This window comes from Rhinoraja longicauda, chromosome 8, assembly GCF_053455715.1.
Source record: "Rhinoraja longicauda isolate Sanriku21f chromosome 8, sRhiLon1.1, whole genome shotgun sequence".
In the NCBI taxonomy this organism is placed as follows: Eukaryota; Metazoa; Chordata; class Chondrichthyes; order Rajiformes; family Arhynchobatidae; genus Rhinoraja; species Rhinoraja longicauda.
In genome coordinates this window covers 35858572-35879073 of record NC_135960.1, presented here as the reverse complement: position 1 = coordinate 35879073, position 20502 = coordinate 35858572, and the positions used below count along the sequence as shown (strand labels likewise).

Sequence of the window (20502 nt, the reverse complement as noted above, 5' to 3'; positions counted from 1 at the left end):
CTGTAATTCCCCGTTTTCTCTCTCCCTCCCTTTTTGAAAAGTGGGGTTACATTAGCTACCCTCCAGTCCTCAGGAACTACTCCAGAATCTAAATAAGGCTCTTGAATACTACAAACACCAACTATGAACAGTCTTGGTTGCACTAGGGATGTTGGACTTTTATTTTGCACCAATATTGTTTTTAAACGTTTGAAAAACTATCACTAATGCATCCACTATTTCTGGGGCTACCTCCTTAAGCACTCTGAGATGCAGCCTATCTTGCCCTGGGGATTTATCGGCTTTTAATCCATTCAATTTACCTAACACCACTTCCCGACTAACCTGGATTTCACTCAGTTCCTCCATCTCATTTGACCCCCGGTCCCCTGTTATTTCCGGCAGATTATTTATGTCTTCCTTAGTGAAGACAGAACCAAAGTAGTTATTCAATTGGTCTGCCATGTCCTTGTTCCCCATGATCAATTCACCTGTTTCTGACTGCAAGGGACCTACATTTGTTTTAACTAGTCTTATATACTGCATTTAGTCTTGGCTTCATTAAGGGTATCCGAGCCTGGGACGTATTACAGGGAAGATTCATTTAGTTGATTTCTAGAATTAAGGAATTGTCTTAAGATAAATAAAACCAAATAAATTGACCCAAAACATGGAGACATAAAAGACTAAAGATGCTGGAATTTTAAGTAAAACTAGACCAAGTGGACCCGTTGGGCCCATTCCTCGTAGAGGGAGGACAGGGAAGGGGAGAAGTTGCCACTTACCTCGGCCCCGTGGCGCCAGCGCTGCAGCCAGAGCGAGCCATGGACCCAAAGCCTCTCCTGTATTGGTCTAGCTCCCTGACCCCCTCCCACTCAAACCCCCTTATCCCCCCACCTCCTCCCCCCACTCACCCACTCCATCCCCCCCCTAACCCACCCCTACTCTGCCCCCACTCCTCTCACCCCTCCTCCCCCCCACACCCCCTCCCCGATTCCACTACCCCCCACCCCACTTCACCCCCACTCTCTACTGCACCCCACTCCCACTCCACTCCCCTCCCCCCCAACCCCCACTCCCACCCACACTCCCCCATCCCCCCCCACAACCCCATCCCGGTGGGGGTTGCATTCCAGAGATGGTGCGGGGCGCTGGGTCCGGGCGGGAGCGGGTCTCGACAACGCCGTCGGCTGAGGACGGCGACCATCTGCCTGCTGCTTGGAGTCTCCCCCGGGGCTGGGTGCGGGCGAGGGGGGAGAGGAAAGGGGAGAGGGAGCGACTCACCTTGCCTTCTTGCCACGGGAGGAAGCTCTGGCGCGAGGCATGTGGGGGGGGGGGGGGGGGGTGAGAGCGCATTTGTTAAAGTCAGTTTATTGGCCGCGACTCCCTGGCCCCCCTCTCATTGGCTGACACTCGTGTGGGTCCCACTCTGACGTCACACATTGAAGATCATAATGAAATTGGTTTAAAAGGTAATTTTTAAACTTAAAAATCTCTCTAACTTTAAAAATATATCACCAATGTGAATGAAAGTTATTTTAAATGGTCCCCAGGATAATGGTGCGTATGGTAAGCCAAAAATTGTGGCGCTATCGTGTACCGTTTTGGCCTCCTCCTCCCCCCCACCCCCTTTTCACCTACTCAAGCCCCCCTCCTCCTCCTCCCCCCACCGCACCTCACCCACTCCATCCCCTCCTCCTCCCCCCCCAATACCCCTCTCCTCCTCCCCCCATACCCCCCTTACCCACTCCATCTCCACCCCCTCCCCTCACCCAGCCCTCTCCTCCTCCTCCCCCTCCTTCTCCTCCCCCCCTCCTTCTCCTCCCCCCCTCCTCCTCCTCCCCCCCTCCTCCTCCTCCCCCCTCCTCCTCCCACCCTCCTCTGACGCTCTCGTCAACCCCTCGAACCCCCCCATTGGCCACTGCCGTCACTCGGGCAAATTACTAAAAAAATCTTTAAATTATTGTACAAACCTAAATTGCAGAACTACTGCCACAATTATATCTAGTAGTTCAACAGAAAAGATTCAGTTCAGAGCTATTCTCTATCAAGAATTTTTCCTTACTTATCATTGATTACGTCCATTACAGAGTGTGAAAAATCAGCTGGACCCCAGATGGCGCTTTCGTACTGATGAACACGTGCTCTGTGCAGGTCAATGTAAGTCGTTCTGCCAATGTTTCCCCAAACAATTACATTTTTCATGTCTATAGAACCAGAAGGTTGTTGGGGGAATGGACAAAATATATTAATTATAAGTCCATAAACAAATACGTCGACTATATATAGTATATATATTATCAGAATTAAATTTAAAGATAAAACTCAAAGATAGGGCGGCACAGTGGCGCAGCAGTAGAGTTGCTGCACTACAGTGCCAGAGACCTGGGTTCAATCTTGACTAAGGGGGCTTGCCTGAACGGAGTTTGTACATTGTCCCCGTGACTTGTGTAGGATCTCTGGTTTCTTCCCACACTCCAAAGATGCACTAGGTTGTGGGCTAATTAGCTTAGTATAATTGTAAAATGTCCCTAGTGTGTGTAGGATAGCCTTAGTGTGTGGGGATCGCTGGTCGGCACGGGCTCTGTGGGCCAAAGGGCCTGTTTCTGCACTGTATCTCTAAACTAAACTAAAATTAATAATACCAATTAAATAATTATGCTAATCTAAAGCGGCCGATGTTCTAATTTATTAGTACCTAAATTATTGGGCATTTTGAAACATATCAAATTCAGGAGTTATTTGTAACTTCTTAAGAAACGAAGCAGTCCTTGCCTCCATGCAGTAAGTGTTAGATAAGCATGGTCTGAGAAGTGCAATTAACATTTATGCCACACAAGTGCCAGCAATGACCATTTACAAAAAGAAAATGACTAACTATGTGTCCTTGACATTCAGTGACATTATCACTGACAGTACTGAGGATCGCCATTGATAAGAAATGCAACTGGACTAACTACATGAATAACATGTAACAGGGGAGAGGAGGAATTAGGTATCATGTGGCACATGATTCATCACCTCATATACAAGACCTTTTCCAAAAGTACCGCTCCAAAGGCACATAGGAAGCTCAGTACCATCTAGGACAATACAGCCTACATTTTTAGCATTTTATCAATCACCCTAAGCCTTCCCTCCCTTTACGAACTTCTTACCATATCATCTGTTGTTTGCATTTTGATTGTTATCTCATTAAAGTCCTCAATCAATTTATGCCAGTGTCTGTTTCATATTTGATCTCTCCCACATTTCACCCTGTAACAGACTTTCCCATTTAATTTTCTCTTCCCTTACCCCCTTCCTATGCATCTTAAAACATTCATTTCCAAACAACCTGAAACAGAGGGCTGAGCCAGGCTTCACCAGACGTCAAGTCTTTTATGGACACATCAACCCAGCTGTTGCATTTATCTGCTGCATCCATTGCACTGCCCTCCACCACGCTGCCCTTCTGCGAAGTGGAGTGGCTATGAATGGTAAGGCCTCAGTTAACAGAACCCGAGATCTTGTTTTTCAGACTGGCCCGCTAGGCATTTTCAATGTGTTTAAAATAGTTTAAATAATTTCAAAAATTAACTGTTTTTAAATATTCAAAATTTAATTTAGTTAAAAATGTAAATATATCTATAACTGTAAATATTCAAAGTTAAAGAAGGAAAAATAAGCTCTTATGTCAACAATTCTATTCAAATGAATGGAGACATTGATTGATAACTGAGATGCGACCTGGAACTATCACTGGATTCAGAGAGGAGTGCATCGACAGAATGGGTCCAGATGTGTTGGTTTCTGATCTCCAGCACATTCTTCACTCTAGAACTACAGTGCACGGACTCAGAAGTCATGGACAGTGGGATTGTTGAGAAAAATGTAGGCTATTTAGAAGTTTCAATGGGAATCAGGCAGTCCCCGGAGCGCACAAGGGTTCTGCTCCTGAGAACTGTGTGTAAGCCTATTTCTCCGCAAGTCATAAATGTTGGTTTTCTGTGATAACATATTTCTCCACATATACTTACTATAATTATTTCAGTTCATGAATAATCACTGTAATGCTACCCATAAATAAACTAATGGAATATATATTGTATCCAGATATCAATAAATACCATGAAATATTTTATTATTATTACTAACTTGAAAAATGCTTTAAAAACATAAGTGAGAATTTGCATGGTCGGGTCATTGGCAACTCGATTGAGTAAGTGAGTGAGTGGGCAAGAACAGGGCAGATTAAATATAAGGGTGAAAAATGTAAAGTTGTATCTTCTTTGGTACACAAAAGAGAAAGGTAGAATATTTTTTTAATGGTGTGAGATTGGTTAATGTTGATCCAAGGGGCCAAGGAGCCAAATAGATAATCACTGAAAGCCAACAATGTGGGTCTCTTTACTTAATAAAAGGATATGTTTGCCTTTGAGGGAGTGCAGTGAAAATTCATCAGGCTGGTTCCTGAAATAGTGGATATGTCATAGAGATTAAGCAGTCTCAGCCTGCATTCACTCTAGTTTAGAAGAATGAGAAAAGATCCGTTTACTTCTGATTGGATGGTTGAGATTTGAAATTCTTGTGGATAATTGTACATAAAGTTTCACTCTGTACTCTTTTGAATTCACATTTGAATACATATCACTGCGGTTACTTCCTAACTGAACCAATCCACAACAGAGAATATATTGTTATTGGGCATAACAGTGCCCAATGACAAAAACAATGTTAAAACTAGTTCAATCAGATAAAACGTGTTTGACTCTGCAACTGTCAGTTGGATAATCTAACTTTAGGAAGAGTGATACATCCTTAATCAATACAGATTTAAAATTACGTTTTCAATTTCATTGTTGGAAGCATTTTGAAAATGCTGAGCAGGTCACACAGCATCTCTGCAGAGAGCAGGTCATTAATTTTCAACATACAGAACAACAAAGTTGTGGCAGCTTGTTCCATGCATTGTGTACTAACGAGGGCTAGGAATGTGTTATGTTAGGAATTGAGAGCTTGTGATAGAGAGTTTGACATTTAGGTTAACACAGTACAAAAAAAGGTTACTTGGAGAATGTTGTGGACAGTGTATCCTATCAGATTGGCTCATTAGCCCTTCCATCCTTTCTTGAACAATTGATTGATCAATCAGTATCGATCCACTCCTCTCCTCCATTTGGCTGAATCTGTTACTACATTTAATAACCTTCCATTCATTTTCTTAAAATAAAACAGCCGTGGATCTGGAAAATTTCTGCATCCTACTTGTGAACTCCATTTTTAATTATTTCTTTACTTTTTAACTTACCAATGTCTATTTCTGGGAAAAGATTATCAATACTATAATCCCTATATCTCCTGGAGATATCTTAATTGGACATCCGCCTTCTTTCTGTATGGATTCTAGTCTATCAGTTCAGTTTCTCCATCTCAGTTGCATCATCATTATCATTACCCTGTGCTTCAAATATACCTGCCACTTTCTTCAATTAAGGAAGCCCATGACCCTTTCATCAATCTCATACCGGAAACACCTGCCCAAATCAGTTGCTAACTATAATACGATTATTGGTAATCTGCTCAGGCCTTCTTATCCTCTTCTGTGGCACATCCCATAGTCCTCAAATCCCTGATATTTTCAAAAATTGTCTACTTTCTATTTTAACTTCTGCAATGATCAAGCCTCCACATATTTCAGTTTGAAACGACTGCCTCCTCCATCCCCACTCCCCACTCTTCTCGCTAGGTGCCCTACATTCTTCTCAACTTAAAAAAATATAGATTCCTACCTATCATTGTATCATCAGCAAAGTTGTATATAATACATCCTTTGTCTATGCCATTAATATAGAATGGAAATAATAGTTCTGGCCACAAACTCTTTGAAGCACTTCCCTCTGGAAGGTGACTCCGGACTGTCGAAGCCTCCACAGCCTGACATAAAAACAGCTTTTTTCCGCGAGTAGTAGCTCTACTTAATAACCAAAAGTCTGTAGTCTCTTTTTGCTCTGGTTTATTTCACTCACATGTTGAAATTGTAATGTTGTATTCTTAATGTTTTAATGTTTTATGCTTTATTCTTAATTGTTTACTGTATGTTCGTGTTGTTACTAGCGAGCACAGCACCAAGGCACATTCCTTGTATGTGTATGCCGTCGCAGCTGCGGCTTGCCTGCAGTCCGTCTGTCTTTTGTGTTTTTTGTTGTTTTTGTATGAGTTGTAGTTTTAATATGGTGTAGTGTTTGTATGTTATGTGGGGGGGAGGGGGTGGGAGGGAACGGGAACTGTAAAAAATTATCTCTCCCGAACGGAGACACGAACTTGTTTCTGTGTCGTGTCTCCGTTCCCGCTGCGGCCTACCACCGGCCATGCACCTGGGACCACCTGGGGCTCTGGTTCGCAGATTCCACGGCCCGGACTCACCACCTGCGGCGCTGGCTGCCTTCGGATGCTGCGGGAGCGGCTGCGACTCGTCTCCGGAGGCTCCGGCGCGGGCCGCGTGGAAGCCCGCAGGCCCCTGGGTGGGGGCCGGCATCGGGAGCAGCGGCAGCGGCAGAGGCAGCGTGTTCGCCCGCCCCGAATCGCGGGGCTTGGGTCGGCCCGCCGTGGACCTTTCACCGTCCGGCGCGGCCTGAAATAGGCCGTGGACCTTTCACCGTCCGGCGCGGCGCTCCAATGTCGGGAGCCCCGACCGCCCGACGTGGCAACTACAACAGCCTGACCTCGGGAGAAGACGGCAGGGAAGAGAAAATACATTTTGGCCTTCCATCACAGTGAGAAGGGACTGGAGGAGACTCACTGTGATGGATGTTTCTTTTGTTTGGTGTTAGTGCATGATTGTATGTGTTATTGCATTTTTATTGATTATTCTTATTGGTCTTAATGTTTCAACTGCGGGTAATGTTTCATTTCACTACACATTTATGTGTATGTGACAAATAAACAACTATTGACTATTGATACTTAGCCAATAAACTTATTCATTCATTCATTCATTCATTGAGTTAACCTACTCCTTCATAACCAGTCGTTAGCTGGGCAGGGGGGGGTGGGGAGGAGTTGAATATGACATAGTTTCACTACAGTTCTGTGGGTTCTAAGGTTACTTGTGGATTATTTTTACTCTAGCCAGTGGCCTTTTGGAGAAAAGACCACTGCACGCCACATATTAATTGATATTGACAGACCAATGTTTTGGTCCAAAATCAAGAAAGTCAACACCAAGAGAGCACAGACTTGTACCTACTGCCTGTTTCCACACTGCATCTCAAAAATTAAAGCTAAAAATAAATATAATCTTGTTTGTAATTATCAAGACCAATAAAGGGGTGCATGGAAACAGGCCGTTCGGTCTGCAGAGTCCACACCTGTTCCCATGAGTCTATGCCATCCCACTTCCTTTTCCACTCCTTACACATTAGGGGGGCAATTTACTGAGGCCAACCAACCTACAATCCTTCATGTCCTTGGGACGTGTGAGAAAACCAGAGCGTCCAGAGGCAACACACGCAGTCACAGGGAGAACATGCAAGCTCCACATAGCACCCGGGGAATTAGAATCAAACCCAGGTCTCTGGATTCAACTGAGGGTGCAACTCCACCAGATATGCCACTGTGCAATCCTAATTTACTTGAGCATATATTTTATGAAATAATGAATTTCTAAACTGGTATTTTAATATTTCTATTAGAAGATAATTATTGATAGGAGAGACATATAGAAAATAGAAGGATAAGATTACAGGACTAGGATTTATTTCATTAATTTCATTAAATACTGGCATTAGAATTGTCAAGTTATAGCAAGTTGCTCATATTACAAACTGGAACTTACAATGGTTTTGTGGAAACTCTATGGTGTTTTAATGGAATATTGGGCTTAACACTGTGACATTAGCACTCAATAATAATATTTCTATATCTTTATGTAAAGGAAGGATGCTTAAGAAATATGAAATTACTCATAATTTATGTGTTCCAGAATAATCGATGAGCTGTGCTCAGTTTCATAAGAGGGATAAAATTCATATTTCAAGGAACTTAAACGCCATAGAGAAAGCAAGTGATGGCCCTTCAAGTTATGAAACTTAGACAGAGGCAAGCATGACTACATGAGAAAATAGTGATTAAAAAAAACAAGAGCAAAATGCACCCACCTTGTGTATTCACTTTTAATTTCTTAGCCAGTAGGGCCTTAGTCTCTTCTTCAAGTTGAGTTGGTAGTGCTATAATATTATTACAATCAATTGAAGATGCACCTTGCAGAAGATTATGTACTTTCAAATTCAATATGTGATCACCAGCCACAATCACACGGACATCAGATTTTGCAAAAGTGTTAATCTTTACCCCAATGTCTTGGTAAAGATTGACTATGTCTTTGTAGGAGTCTTCAATTGGTTGATTTTTATCTGGTGCAATATCGTCGAGAATAATAATAATGTCGGCATCCATAAAAGCTTTTCTTAGGCTATTTTGCACTGATACTTTATAAAGCAGTGGGTAGGCCATATCTCCAACCTCCATTTGCAAGCCAATTAACAATGACATGGAGCCTTCAATGTCCAACAGATTTAAGTTGATTAGCTGGTCCTTACCAAATATCTCTCCACTTATCAAGATCGGAATCAGAATACTGCAGGCAGTGTTTAATGCTCTAAATTATGAAGCAAATTTATGTTAAGTATATACAAATGACCCTTCACTATCTATTGTTATTTTCACTTACAGATTTTATTAAGATATCTAGGGGACTCACATACTATTAACATACGAATACAGTTTGAATGGAACCAAATTCATAAGCATAAAATGAAATAACAATTCTGTATTTCATAGGTTCATCCCATTGGTTACCAAGCCTTTGAGAAACAATTCCATTATCACTGGTTTCACCGATTCTTCCTTGTGCTGTATATATTAATTATAATTCCTGCTGTATTCAACTTTCATGAGAGATCAGTGGCTAAAGTTCATAATTTGGTGTTATGCTGAACTATATATTTCCAAAAATAGAAACAAAATGCTGGAATAACCCAGCGGGTCAGACAACTCTGGAGAAATTGGATAAGTGACGTTTCGTGTCGGGACCCTTCTTCAGACTGAGTGTAGTAGTAAGAGTAGGGAAAGAAACTGGAAGCAAAGAAAAAACAAGACAAATCGGGCTGGCAACAGATGACCTCTGGTAAGAAGGCTGACTGTTGGCTAGAGATGGTGTGATCCCAAGGGGGATACATAGTTGCGATCTATGGAACTCGTTAACTGACTTGTAGTGGAGGAAGGGGGTTTGGGGGAAGAGGGGTTGGAGATGGAGAGAGGGAGGCGTATGTAAAAGATAACTAAATTTGGAAAATTCAATGTTCATACCGTTGGGTTGTAAGCTACCCAAGCGAAATATGAGGTGCTGTTCCTTCAATTTATGCATGGCCTCGCTCTGGCAATGGAGGAGGTCCAGGACAGAAAATTCAGTATGGGAATGAGAAGCGGTGTTAAAGTGGTCAGTAACCAGGAGATCCACCAGGCCTTGGCGGACCAAGCTCGTGTTCAGCGAAATGGTCACGGAGTCTATACATGGTCTCGCCGATGTACAGGAGGCCACATCAGGAACACCAGATGAGGTGAGAGGAGGTCCATGTGAATCTCTGTCTCACTTGGAAGGACCACTGGGTAGAGATGAGGGAGGAGATATAAGGGCAGGTGTTACATCTCATGTGGTTGTAGGGGAAGGTTTTAGTTGGTTTACGTGAGAAGAGAATCTAAGAGTTGCGATGGGGGAAGGAGACATAGAGGGACTGGATGTCCATGGTGAAGATGGGGAAAGAACAGGCAGAAACAATGGGTCTGCCAGGGCAGCTGTTTGTAGATTTTGAGGAGAAGGTAGAAGTGGGCAGTGTGGGGCTGTGGAATGATAAGGTTGGAGGCTATTTATTCACAAAATGCTGGAGTAACTCAGCAGGTCAGGCAGCATCTCAGGAGAGAAGGAATGGGTGACGTTTCGGGTCGAGACCCTTCTTCAGAGGCTATTATGGTTGGAGGGAGATTGCCAGAAATTATGAAATCAGAGACAGTCTGGGAGAAAATGGCCTGCTGTTTGTCTGTGGGGTCATGGTCAAAGGGTAGGTATGAGGAGGTGTCCGAGAGCTGGCGCCTAGCCTCAGTACAGTAGACATCAAAGGCACCTCCTTTGTCAGCAGGTTTAATAACAGTCAGGATTGTTGCAAAGTGAGCGGAGGGCTGTCTGTTCATAGAAACATTTACAAAATAGGTGCAGGAGTAGGCCATTCGGCCCTTTGAGCCCGCACCGCCATTCAATATGATCATGGCTGATCATCCAGCTCAGTAACCTGTACCTGCCTTCTCTCCATACCCCCTGATCCCTTTAGCCACAAGGGCCACATCTAACTCCATTTTAAATATAGCCAATGAACTGGCCTCAACTACCTTCTGTGGCAGAGAATTCCACAGACTCACCACTCTCTGTGTGAAGAAATGTTTTCTCATCTCGGTCCTAAAAGACTTCCCCCTTATCCTTAAGCTGTGACCCCTGGTTCTGGACACCCCCAACTTCGGGAACAATCTTCCCGCATCTAGCCTCTCCAACCCCTTAAGAATTTTATATGTTTCTATAAGATCCCCCCAGAAGGGGTGAGACTGGAGTGGGTAAGGAGAGTAGAAAAGTCAAGATGGTTGATGTCTCACTATCATTTAGAAATAAAAAGGTCCAGAGAGGGTAGGAGGCCAGCAGGGACAGTCCAAGAGGAGGAGGAATATTGGGGATGGAGAAAGAGTCATCACTGGGCGGTGATGACTCCTTCCCATAGAAAAAGGGCCGAGGCGGGGACGACGAAAAAAGAGCTCAGCATCCTGGCAAGCCTGGAACCTGCTGAGGTGGGGGCAGAGGGGTACAAAGGTAAGGCCTCTATTGAGGACTGACCATTCCATATCAGAATGAGAGGGGACATTAATTCCACAAAAGAACGTGCCTATTTGATTTTAATTCATTTCTGAACTATGATTGTTATGGTAAGTCCCAAGATACATACAACATAGTGGAACTGCAAGGCAAAGGACTGAATATTGTACAAAATGTGCAAGAGACAACAAGCCGTGACAATTATGAGGAAGAAAATACTATGAAGCAGGCTGATAGAAATTAATAACTAAATTAATAATCTTCTTCTTTCGTGTCCATCGTCTATGTTTCAGTACAACTATAAGATAAAAAACAATCCATCCTTACCCACTAATCCAGATTGACATTGGTTTTATCTTTTTTTTTTTTGCCAACAATTCGTCTTGCTCCTTTACGTTAGTCTTGAAGTTCTCCTTTGCAATTTGGATCATCATATCAGTTTGCATATCAGAAATATATCCATAGTAACCCTAAAGTTAAAACAGGTAGGAAAGTGCAGCATTGTTTAATCAGGCTTTGTTGTAAGAAAATTGAATCCTATTTTTCACCCAATCCCCATCACTGGCAGACAGGCCAGGAGGAGCCTAAAGCCAGCACCACGAACTGTGCCTGGCTGCCAGAAAACATTGGCACGCTGGAAGGCATCCAGGCTGACCAACCAGCACCATGAACAGCATCCAGGCCGAGATGAAGCCACAGCAAAGGAGTAACAGCTGGGTCCAATTAGCCAGGATTGTATCAACTCACCTGCACTTAGTCTGCCCTACTCCTTAAAAGCAAGGCTGTTCCTGTTAGGAGGTGGAAAGAAGAAAATGGAGGATTCTCTGTTAACTGTGCCCCTCTTTGCAGAAGACTGAGCTGCCAGGACACACCCGAGGCTTCCAGTGCCTCCCCCGCAGGAGAAAATGAGGGAAGAAGGTTAGACTTTATTGCCTTCCATGATAGTGAGGAATGTGGGGAATCCGCCGTGGTGGATGTTTATGTTAACTTTTATGTAGTTGTGTGTCTTGGTGCTTTTATTTTAGTTTGGCTATATGGTCGCACGAATATCACTGTACCTTAATTGGTACACGTGACAATAAAAGACCTTTGAAACCTGCACACAGAAGATGAGGGACTGTGTCCCCCATATGGACTAGGAACTGTTCCTATCCATCCTTTTTTTTTAAATGTATTCACAAAATGCTGGAGTAACTCAGCAGGTCAGGCAGCATCTCAGGAGAGAAGGAATGGGTGACTTTTTGGGTCGAGACCCTTCTTCAGTCCTTCTCTCCTGAGATGCTGCCTGACCTGCTGAGTTACTCCAGCATTTTGTCAATAAATACCTTCGATTTGTACCAGCATCTGCAGTTATTTTCCTACACTTTAAAAAAAATTGGTAAATAAACCTTTTCATGTGAGTTTTCCCTGCCATGAGTGCGTTGGTGTAGTTGTTGTTGACCTGGTGTTTCCCTGATGCCACGCTGGTGGAGAGTGTGAATAGGAGGTACTCTTATTCAACCTCCCAAAGGACCTACTTACCCACTAGGGCAACCTCTTTATCTCCCGGGTCATGGCCAATGTAAGCTCCTCTGCGCTCACCACTTACACACCTCAGTTTACCACCTGCCTTGTGGAGCGATTCAACCTAACACAAGCATATGCTCCAAAAGGTGATGGCTGAGGATGGGCAAAACTGGGATCTGATATTCCTATAGGTTCTCAACCATCAGGGTTTCCCAGTCTTCCATCAGATTTTCCTCTTTTGAACTTCTATATATGGGCAACACCACCGGGGACTTTGATATCACACGGAAAGCATGGGAGTAACAACCATCATCACATCGCCCGCTGTTCGAGCACATTCAGCAAATGAGGGAACATATCGCTAAAATAACACCGATCGTAAGAAAACACATGGGAGAGGCCCAGCTAACCCAACAGAGGAGCTACAACCAGCCGACCCAGCCCCATGCGTTTCAGTCTGGTGACCGAGTCCTGATACTACCGAATGCTGATTGCAGGTTTCTGGTCAGGACTCTATACCATCACAGAGCGGGTTGTGCCAGTTAAGTACAAGGTACAACTCCCCGAAAGTAGAAAAGGGGTGCAGGTCTATCATGTAAATCTCATATTTTAAAAATGGATTGAACCCTCTCCCATTCTCACAGCATTGGCTGAGAATTTAACAGATGCACAGGTTAGAGAATCTATTAGACAATAGACAATAGGTGCAGGAGTAGGCCATTCAGCCCTTCGAGCCAGCACCGCCATTCAATGCGATCATGGCTGATCACTCTCAATCAGTACCCTGTTCCTGCCTTCTCCCCGTACCCCCTCACTCCGCTATCCTTAAGAGCTCTATCCAGCTCTCTCTTGAAAGCATCCAACGAACTGGCCTCCACTGCCTTCTGAGGCAGAGAATTCCACACCTTCACCACCTATTGCCATCAGGGACCAGCTCTCTCCCCACCGCCCGGCAACAAGCTACTGAACATGTGGTTCGTTTTAAGGATGTCTTCTTGGTGACCCCTGGGCAGACCTCTGTCATCTTCCATGAGCTACGCACCAACCCTGGAGAGATAGTCCATCAGCAGCCCCACAGAGTCCCAGAAGCATGCGGTTGTGCCAATGAGGACAAGGTCAAGTAAAATGCGAGCAGTCAATGTAGTAGAGAAATCACACAACCTCTGGTTCACCCCACTCGTAATAGTCCCCTGGTCTGTTGGTACATTCATGTTCTGCAATGATCACCGCCTACTCAAAGGTCTCCCAGTTTGGCAGCTACCCCATGCTCTAAGTGGATGTCATAGAGACATTAGGTAAATCGCAGTATATTGCCACATAGATTTGACAAGTCCCTCTGTACCCCACTGCTGAACAGAAAACAGCCTTCTCAACTTCCTCCAGCTAATGGCAGTACACCTTTAGCCTCAGACCCACATCAGCGAATGATACACATTATCTACCCGCACCACCACCGTTAAGCTACAGTCTAAATGGATGATGTAGTCATCCACGCAGATGATTGGGAGGAACACCTGCTGTGCCTCCGGGGAGTGCTACTGCCTTTACTTTGTTTATAGGTTATTGCCACTGTTTTATCCCTCTTTTCTCCTCAGTGGCAGCCCCCCTCTCAGATCTGACCAACTGATGATGATTTGGTGGACAACAGCAGGCCTTCCTGAAGTTAAAAACAGCGCTCACCAGTGAGCCCTCGCTGCGCAACCCTGACTTTACAAACTATAATTAATGAATGGACTGAGTTTCCAAAGGGCTGTGGAGGCAGAGTCAATGAAGATATTCAAGGAAAATATTTACAGATATTTGCGCTACAAGAGAATCAGGGGATATGAGGCGAGAACAGGAAAACGGTGTTGAGGCCAAGAATGGATCAGCCATAACAACTGAATTGCGGAGCAGACCCGAGAGGTCGATCGTTAACTGCTGCCCCTGTTACCAATGTTCCTATTCCATTCAAAAGTGCATCATAACAGCAACTTGTATTTATCTACCACTTGTAATTTAGTAAACTGTCCCAATATCTTTGCAGGATCAATATCAAATTACAGTTGACACTAACCTACACCGGTAGAAAATATACCAGAAAAACAAATATTTTTTTAAATTGTAATGTAGGAAAGTTTGCAGCTAATTTGCAGAGAGAAAGGATCCACAAAACGGAAAGGTGCTAACAATCCATTTTGGTTATTTTTATCGAGAATAAATATTGTTAGCAGAGTGGAGAAATCCTCTTTGAAATAAAGCCGTGGAATATTTTGTGAAGGGTAACTTGGACAGGTTGTGTGAGTGGGCAGATGCATGGCAGATGCAGTTTAATGTGGATAAGTGTGAGGTTATCCACTTTGGTGGTAAGAATAGGAAGGCAGAGTATTATCTGAATGGTGTCAAGTTACGAACAGGGGACGTACAACGAGATCTGGGTGTCCTAATGCATCAGTCACTGAAAGGAAGCATGTAGGTACAGCAGACAGTGAAGAAAGCCAATGGAATGTTGGCCTTCATAACAAGAGGAGTTGAGTATAGGAGCAAAGAGGTCCTTCTGCAGTTGTACAGGGCCCTAGTGAGACCGCACCTGGAGTACTATGTGCAGTTTTGGTCTCCAAATTTGAGGAAGTATATTCTTGCTATTGAGGGCGTGCAGCGTAGGTTTACTAGGTTAATTCCCGGAATGGCGGGACTGCAATATGTTGAAAGACTGGAGCGACTAGGCTTGTATACACTGGAATTTAGAAGGATGAGAGGAGATCTTATCGAAACGTATAAGATTATTAAGGGGTTGGACACGTTAGAGGCAGGAAACATGTTCCCAATGTTGGGGGAGTCCAGAACAAGGGGCCACAGTTTAAGAATAAGGGGTAGGCCATTTAGAACTGAGATGAGGAAAACCTTTTCAGTCAGAGAGTTGTGAATCTGTGGAATTCTCTGCCTCAGAAGGCAGTGGAGGCCAATTCTCTGAATGCATTCAAGAGAGAGCTAGATAGGGCTCTTAAGGATAGCAGAGTCAGGGGGTATGGGGAGAAGGCAGGAACGGGGTACTGATTGAGAATGATCAGCCATGATCACATTGAATGGCGGTGCTAGCTCGAAGGGCCGAATGGCCTCCTCCTGCAAAGGTTTTTCCTCATCTTCGTTCTAAATGGCCTACCCCTTATTCTTAAACTGTGGCCCCTGGTTCTGGACTCCCCCAACATTGGGAACATGTTTCATGCCTCTAACGTGTCCAACCCCTTAATAATCTTATATGTTTCGATAAGATCCCCTCTCATCTTTCTAAATTCCAGTGTATACAAGCTTAGCCGCTCCAGTCTTTCAACATACGACAGTCCCGCCATTCCGGGAATTAACCTAGTAAACCTACGCTGCACGCCCTCTATAGCAAGAATATCCTTCCTCAAATTTGGAGACCAAAACTGCACGCAGTACTCCAGGCGCGGTCTCACTAGGGCCCTGCACAACTGCAGAAGGACCTCTTTGCTCCTATACTCAACTCCTCTTGTTATGAAGGCCAACATTCCATTGGCTTTCTTCACTGCCTGCTGTACCTGCATGCTTCCTTTCAGTGACTGATGCACTAGGACACCCAGATCTCGTTGTACGTCCCCTTTTCCTAACTAGACACCATCCAGATAATACTCTGCCTTCCTATTCTTACCACCAAAGTGGATAACCTCGTACTTGTCCACATTAAACTGCATCTGCCATGCATCCACCCACTCACACAACCCGTCCAAGTCACCCTGCAACCTCATAGCATCTTCCTCACAGTTCACACTACCACCCAGCTTTGTATCATCTGCAAATTTGCTAATGGTACTTTTAATCCCTTCATCCAAGTCATTAATGTATATTGTAAATAGCTGCAGTCCCAGCACCGAGCCTTGCGGTACCCCACTAGTCACTGCCTGCCATTCTGAAAGTGACCCATTTATCCCCACACTTTGCTTTCTGTCTGTCAACCAAATCTTCTATCCATGTCAGTAACCCACCTCCAATACCATGTGCTCTAATTTTGCCCACTAATCTCCTATGTGGGACCTTGTTGAAGGCTTTCTGAAAGTCGAGGTACACCACATTCACCGGCTCTCCCCTGTCAATTTTCCTAGTTATATCCTCAAAAAATTCCAGAAGAATAGTCAAGCATGATTTCCCCTTCGTAAATCCATGCTGACTCAGAACGATCCTGTTACTGCTATTCAAATGCTCCGCAATTTCGTCTTTTATAATCGACTCCAGCATCTTCCCCACCACTGATGTCAGACTAACTGGTCTATAATTTCCCGTTTTCTCTCTCCCTCCTTTCTTAAAAAATGGGATAACATTAGCTACCCTCCAATCCACAGGAACTGATCCTGAATCTATAGAACATTGGAAAATGATCACCAATGCGTCCACGATTTCTAGAGCCACCACCTTAGGTACCCTGGGATGCAGACCATCAGGCCCTGGGGATTTATCAGCCTTCAGTCCCATCAGTCTACCCAACACCATTTCCTGCCTAATGTGGATTTCTTTCAGTTCCTCCGTCACACTAGTCTGTACGTTTCAGAATTCATTATGCTGTTACCATCAGCAGTTATCTCATCAATGAAGATGTGAGCCAATACCTTCAGCAGCCATCCATGCCCAGGCCATAACACCTCCACCACTGTGTTTCACAGGTAAGGTGGTATGCTTTGGATCTTGGGCAGTTCCTTCTCTCCTCCATACTTTGCTCTTGCCATCACTCTGATATAAGTTAATATTCGTCTCATCTGTCCACAACCTTTTTCCAGAACTGTGGTTGCTCTTTTAGTACTTCTTGGCAAACTGTAGCCCGGTCATCCTATTTTTGTGACTAACCAGTGGTTTGCATCTTGCAGTGTAGCCTCTGTATTTCTGTTCATGAAGTCTTCTGCGGACAGTGGTCATTGACATATCCACACCTGACTCCTGAAGAGTGTTGCTGATCTGTCGGACAAGTGTTTGGGAATTTTTCTTTATTATAGAGAGAATTCTTCTGTAATCAACTGTGGAGGTCTTCCTTGGCCTGCCAGTCCCTTTGCGATTAGTAAGCTCACCAGTGCTCTTGTTCCTCTTAAAGATGCTCTAAACAATTGATTTTGGTAAGTCTAAGGTTTGGCTGATGTCTCTAACAATTTTATTCTTGTTTCTCAATCTCATAATGGCTTCTTTGACTTTCATTGGCACAACTTTGGTCCTCATGTTGATAAACAGCAATAAAAGTTTCCAAAGATGATGGAAAGACTGGAGGAAAGACTAGGTGCTGAGTGCAATCTTATACCTGCATTAAGGAGGCAATTAAACACACCTGAGCAATTACAAATGCCTGTGAAGCCATGTGTCCCAAACATTTTGGTGTCCTGAAATGGGGGGATTATGTATAAACACTGCTGTAATTTCTACATGGTGAAACCAAAATGTATAAAAATACCCTTTAATAAAATCTGACAATGTGCACTTTAACCACATGTGATTTCTTATTTTACAAATCTCAAATTGTGGAGTACAGAGGCAAATAAATAAATGATGGGTCTTTGTCCCAAACATTACAGAGGGCACTGTAAGTTATGATTGGCCACAGGTGCTCCACAAAGCGATCACCCCATCTGCATTTGGTTTCTTCAAAACAGAAGAGGCCACATTTCAAACACCAAATGCGATATATTAGATGGAAGAAGTGGAAATGAATCTTTGCCTTACCTGGAAAACTGCTTTGAATCCCTGGAGGTGGAAGAGAACAGATGATAGGACAGGTACAATGCCCGATGTTGCATGGAAAATGCCAATCAATGGGGAATAGTAGGTGGGGACTGAAGAAGGGCAAAAGAGCTGTGAAGGCAGTGGTCTCTTTGAAATGCTGAAAAGGGTAGTGAAGGAAATTTGTGCTGGCCATAGAATCTTGATAGAGCTGCAGAAAGCGAGAAGGATGATTTGTTGAAAGTAAATGTTAATAGGGCGGAAGGTGCAGAAGGTACTGAAGGGTGGTAGGATCCTAGGGTTATATTCACTATAAAAAGTGAAAGGATGCTTTGATTGATATTTTCACGATATTTGGGGAAAATTTAAGTGGAGCATAAAAATGTTTTTTTCCATTGGGAGAATCTGGCTCAAAGAGCATAATTTAAAAATTAGAAACATCTACTCAGAAATCTTGTTAGAAATAAGTCTCTGAGCAGATATTTGGAACTTATTAAGGAATGGCAATTGATCCTGGGTCAATAGTTATTTTTAAATCTGAGATGGATGGATTTTTCTTAAGCAAAGGATAAATGGGAAGAGGGAAAAGGTGGGTCCATGTTAATGAGGTACATGTCAGCCATGATACTGAAATGTGAAATAAGCACGAACATAAAAGCCTCATCCTGTTCCTGCACCCCTACTGATGAACATCATGCAGCAAGTCAGAGAGAAGAAACCAAAATCAGATGGAAAGATGTAAATTTGAGGGTGCTTTTCACAGTACAGGGGAATAAAAGAATGCACTGGTGACCCCTGCCGTTTAACCAAACAATGTGCTAAGTCACCACATATGTTTACCTACAAAAGTAGACATACTCTACAGTTACAAGATGTTTACGAACTGCCAGGATTAAATGTCATCCTGCCATTTTTCAAAGCATTGGCACTTCTGGTTCGAAAAAAAAAGGACATACTTAATTCAATTTCTAACGTATTTCCAACTTGAAAATGACTGAACAACCTACCTGCACATACTCCATAAATTCATTGCATCCACCTAATAGCGATCCCTTTCCGCCACGGTCCACAAGTTCTCGCCATATGATTGGGGAGTGGTCATGCTCCCAGTTATTTTGAGTACATATCGTTTGAAGCCATAACTAAATAAACAAAAAAAAATGCAGTAACGTAATGTATTTGTTTTCTTGGATCTCAATATTAAATCATAATCACCAGTAACTGAGGGAATATATAATGCTAAACAAAACTGTAATGAAAAAATTTGTCAGTGCAAGAGCAGAAAATATTTTTTCCTTTATATTAAATTTAGTTATTTTAAAATGTGTACTTTTGAATTGTCTTTGCTTAAGTGCCTCTATGCTGTCTGCAATATAATCAACACCTGCTGCTGCTTCGGGACTCTCCCCATCCATCACATTTGGGAGAATAAAACTGCAGATAACACTGGCCAGTCCATAAATTAGTTGCCCAAACTGACCTGAGGCAAATGAAGCTGGAGCCTCAAAAATCATGGTTGCCAAAAATTAAGATAAGTGCATTGTTTTGGAAAACCATTTCAATTACATTTCCAAAAATCCATGCCTTCAACACTAGTTATATTGTTTTTCAAAATTTACATGAAAATTATATCATGCATTATAAGGACATGTGTGTTGCATACATCCCCAACGTTCTGTATTTGTCTGTCCCTTTTCTTTACATTTCCATCTGCACTTTTCAAGACAATATTTACCAGTCATGTGTTCTTCGCTGTTTTTATCGATTCAATAAATAGTGTTTTCACTACCTAATTTATTTTACTAAAATCTCCTCTTGTGGTCCCCATTTGCCTTGAACTTTTTAGTCACTTAAAAAACAAACCAATAAAGCAATTTAAATGGCTTATTTAGTTTAGTTTAGAGATACAACAGGGAAACAGCCCCTTCAGCCTACCGAGTCTGCGCCAACATTAACACTATTCTATACGAGGGATAATTTACATCTTTATACCAAGCCAATTAACCTACAAATCTGTATGTCTTTAGAATGTGGGAGGAAACCGAAGATCTCGTACAAAACCCATGCAGGTCACGGGGGGAACGTACAAACTTCGTACAGACAGCACCCATAGTCAGGATCAAGTCACAGGTTTCTGGCGTAGTACGGCAGCAACTCTACCACTGTCCCACCATGCCGTGCCGTATGTATCATTTGGTGCCATGTTACCCTGTAAATTATCCAAAGTACTCTGATGTGGTGCTTGGTAAATGTAGTTCTGCTATAACTAATGTTTCCATACTGCAAATTGGATATAATGTGATTGATAAATTATGGAACATTATAGATTATTCAGCCTTCATAATACTGATAATGTGATTTTGATTGGGGATTAGAGAACTACTTAAAAGTTACTTCACAATTGACAAGCAAAACGAAAATCCATCTCG

At 43.2% G+C, this 20502-nt stretch overlaps 1 protein-coding gene across 1 annotated transcript in view; it reads right to left on the bottom strand.

Moving 5' to 3' along the window:
- The window catches only part of LOC144595851 (putative malate dehydrogenase 1B), a 68557-nt gene that overhangs the window by 22442 nt on the left and 25613 nt on the right, over positions 1–20502 (bottom strand). Inside the window, exons 3-6 of the mRNA XM_078403645.1 lie at positions 19081–19215; positions 11201–11343; positions 8118–8617; positions 2045–2186 (exon numbers count right to left, since the gene is read on the bottom strand). Of these exons, the coding sequence (XP_078259771.1) occupies positions 2045–2186; positions 8118–8617; positions 11201–11343; positions 19081–19215 (920 nt within the window). The remainder of the gene's footprint in view (positions 1–2044; positions 2187–8117; positions 8618–11200; positions 11344–19080; positions 19216–20502) is intronic.